This window comes from Galeopterus variegatus, unplaced genomic scaffold, assembly GCF_000696425.1.
Source record: "Galeopterus variegatus unplaced genomic scaffold, G_variegatus-3.0.2 Scaffold666, whole genome shotgun sequence".
In the NCBI taxonomy this organism is placed as follows: domain Eukaryota; kingdom Metazoa; phylum Chordata; class Mammalia; order Dermoptera; family Cynocephalidae; genus Galeopterus; species Galeopterus variegatus.
The window spans coordinates 423,157-426,781 of record NW_007726777.1 but is presented as its reverse complement, the minus strand read 5'-3'; the positions used below and the strand labels follow the sequence as shown (position 1 = coordinate 426,781).

General features: G+C 48.3%; 1 protein-coding gene across 2 annotated transcripts in view; it reads right to left on the bottom strand.

The window, feature by feature from the left end:
- Nucleotides 1-3,625, bottom strand: part of PLAT (plasminogen activator, tissue) — a 27,793-nt gene that overhangs the window by 10,134 nt on the left and 14,034 nt on the right. For both annotated transcript variants that reach the window (XM_008571207.1, XM_008571208.1), the window contains exons 2-3: nucleotides 2,264-2,361; nucleotides 515-557 (exon numbers count right to left, since the gene is read on the bottom strand). In XM_008571207.1, the coding sequence (XP_008569429.1) occupies nucleotides 515-557; nucleotides 2,264-2,338 (118 nt within the window). In that variant the 5' untranslated portion in view covers nucleotides 2,339-2,361. The remainder of the gene's footprint in view (nucleotides 1-514; nucleotides 558-2,263; nucleotides 2,362-3,625) is intronic.

The following is a 3,625-nucleotide window of genomic DNA, read 5'->3' as shown; positions in this document are numbered from 1 at the left end:
GGGTTGCGATCCCGTTACCGGTCAGTAAAAAAAGACAAAAAGGAAAAAAAAAAAAGAAATTCTGTCCACAGCATGTCTGTGAGGTAGCCCAGGCTGGACATCTCTATCTCACCAACGGAGAGAAATGGAAACACAGCGTTGTTGGTTAACAAAGACAGAGTGGACTCTGGTGGGGTCACAGCCCAGGAAAAGACCCCAGAGGACCCAGCAGTCCTGGCTGTGTGGCCTTAGGCTGGCCGCTCTCTCTATTTTCTCATCTGTATAACAAGGACTTTGGGCCACTGGGCTGGCAGGCCCACACCAGCGTTGTGAGCCCCCACAGCAAGCCTTTCTTGAGGACACTGTTCTGTGCCTCCCAGCAGCTGACGGGGGGAACGGGGAATAGGTGGCATCTTTGCAGAATCACCCTGAACAATTCCATCCCTTCATAGATGACAGAGCCCCTGCTCCCCTTGCATCCTGAGCCCTGCCCCTGCCCCTGCCCCCTGCCCCTTCCACCTCAGCTTCCTCTTGCCTCTGTAAGATCTGGCTCCTCTTCTGAACCGGGCACGGGTCTCCTGAAAAGAAAACAGGCGTGGAGGAAGGATCAGCACACACCAGGTCTCGGAACAAAGGCGGCCAAAGGAGACGACCACCCTGAACTTGCCAGCTGGACGCCCTGTGGGGAGTGGGCCCCAGGTGGAGTGTCCATGTCCTGTCTTCTTGTCTAATTCTCCTAGACTAGCACTGTCCTAAAGAACTCTCTGCATAATGGAAATGTTCTCTATCTATGCTGTACAATATGATAGCCATGAATCACACTGGTGGCCACGAAGTGTTTGAAATATGACTAGTGTTACTGATAAACTGAATTTTTAATTGTATTTAATTTGAATTAATCTTTAATAGCTGCATGTGGTTGGTGGCTACCATATTGGGCAGTGGAGCTGCAGCTCCTGTCTCCTCCATGTAGCCATCTCTGAAGTCCTGCTGCAGAGGAGGCCTTGCTCACGTGGCTGTATGTGATGCCAGGCGTTCTCAGAGCATGTGTCCTGTTTAGAAAGAAAGCAGCAATAAGGGCCGCTAGCCTTTTTCTACAGCTCATGGTGCTTGCATTATCTTTTTAAAATACTTTATGGAATAACTCAAGCACATTCTTTATCTTTTTTTTTTTTTAAAAAGATGACCGGTAAGGGGATCTTAACCCTTGACTTGGTGTTGTCAGCACCACGCTCACCCAGTGAGCAACCGGCCATCCCTATATGGGATCCGAACCCGGGGCCTTGGTGTTATCAGCACCGCACTCTCCCGAGTGAGCCACGGGCCAGCCCTCAAGCACATTCTTTAAAAACAGCTCCAAAGAAGGCAGTCAGATGCAGTGGAGTGCAATTAAGAACTGTTCACTCATGTCAAAGTAAGTGCCCTGGGTTCTGCTGCTGGGGCCCTGAACCCCTAGTGTCCTATGGAGGCAGTTCCTGACTTAAGGTGGTCCGACTTCCGATTTTTTGATATTACTGTGGTGCGTAAGCAATATGCATTTAGTAGAAACTGTACTTTGAGTTATGAATTGTGATATTTTCCTGGGCTGGTGACATGCAGTGCAGTATTCTCTTGAGATGCCAGGCAGCAGCAGCGATCACTAGTGTAGACCACTCACACTCTACAGTGGGCTGTATTGATGCCCCAGTGTCTTCTACCAGCTATTCTTGAGCCTCTTCATAAGAGAGGGAAATCGATGACCCTGTTGCTGGAGCGTCCCCATCATCCAGCCACCGATTTCAGTTCAGTGCCTTAGACGTTCCGCAAGCCCAGGTGCTTTCAGCTGTGCGCATTAACGGTCAGCGCCCACATAGCCTCGCTGGCTTCCACTCTCAGTACAGTAAATTATAAATAAATTACAGTAGATATCCAATACTTTAGTATAAAATAGGCTCTGTGTTAGACAATTTTGCCCAACTGTAGGCTAAAGTAAGCGTCCTGAGCATGTTTAAGGTAGACTAGGCTAAGCTGTGATGCTCGGTAGGTTAGGTGTATTCAATGCATTTTTTACTTAACAATAGTTTCAATTTACAATGGGCTTATCAGGTTGTACCCTTATCGTAAGTCAAGGAGCATCTGTACAGAGGAAAGAACCTGTGTGTTCTGTAGCTGCGCTGACCCTGTGTCCCTTGCTTCTCCTCTCTTTGACGCCATTCCCACCCTGGGGGCTTGGATGGACGCAGGCTCCTTGTGACATGTGCCGCGCAGCCCAAGGGCCGGCACACAGAGATGGCTGGATGCCCACCTGGCTGGACAGGGTGAGGACTGCTCCGCAAAGCAGCAATGCATACAAGAGCTCTCTCTCCATTTTATTCATCATTTCTTCAGGATGTCCCTTAAATTCTGGAAGAAGAGGAAAAAGAGCTTAATCGTGTGATTTGAGAGGTCAAAGAGCACAACAAAGTTTAAGAACCTGCAGCATTATCACGGCGGGTTCCCATTGGCATCTGCTCCCACAGTGAGAAATGACAGGACAAGTGTCTGCAAGACCATTTTTTTAACTGTATGTATTTTTCATTGTGGTAAATACACATAACATAAAATTTGCCACCTTAACCATTCTTAGGTGCACAGCTTGGTGGCATTAAGTGTATTCCCATGTTGTGCAACCATCACCACCTTCCATCTCCAGAACTTTCCATCTTCCCAAACTGAAACTCTGTGCCCACTAAAGAATAACTCCTCACTCCCCCTCCCCAGCCCCTCGCACCCCCCACTCCACTTTTTGTCTCTATGAATCTGACGACTCTACATACATCACACAAGTGGAGTCATCAGCTTTTGCCTTTTGTGGCTTGCTCATTCACTTAGTGTGACGTCCTCAAGGCTCATCCACGTTGTTGCATGTGTCAGAATTCCCTTCTTTTTTTTTCATCATCTTAATTTTATTATTATTATTATTATTTTAATTTATTTTATTTATTGAATCAAAATCGATTATACATATTTTGGGGGTTGAACATTGAGATATGCTGATTAAATCAATATTACTAGCACATATATTGTTACAAATCGTATTTATTCTTTATGCCCCGTGTCCAATCTCTCCCCAGCCCTCTCTGCCTCCCCCCTGCCCCGATTACCCTAGATTTCTTCTCTCCTTCTGAAAGAGTAATGGTTACTCTGTTAACTTGTTGCCTAGATGATCTGTCCAATGCTGAGAGGTGTGATCAGGTCCCCCAATATTATCACAGAGCAGATGCTTCTTCTGTCACTCTGAAATGGGCTTTGTGGAGAGAGACATCCTCCTCTTTTCTTTGTCTCTGCTGGTGACTCTCCTTGTGTCAATGCACTCCAGTGGCTGGTGGACCATCTGCGTGGCGGCTGTGGCATCTAGCCACTTTCATGGCAGTCATGGTTATTGTGGTGGCTGTGGTGGGCCACCCACGTGAAGGTGATGTTTTTGGCATGCTCCTTGGTGCTGGTGTTGTGCCTGGTTGTGGGAGGTGGTCCAGTCCCCGCCTCCATAACCCGGGTCCCTGGGTGGGCTCTGAGGTGCTGGCATGTTGTGCCTGGTTGTGGGAGGTGGTCCAGTCCCCGCCTCCATAACCCGGGTCCCTGGGTGGGCCCCAAGGTGCTGGCATGTTGTGCCTGGTTGTGGGAGGTG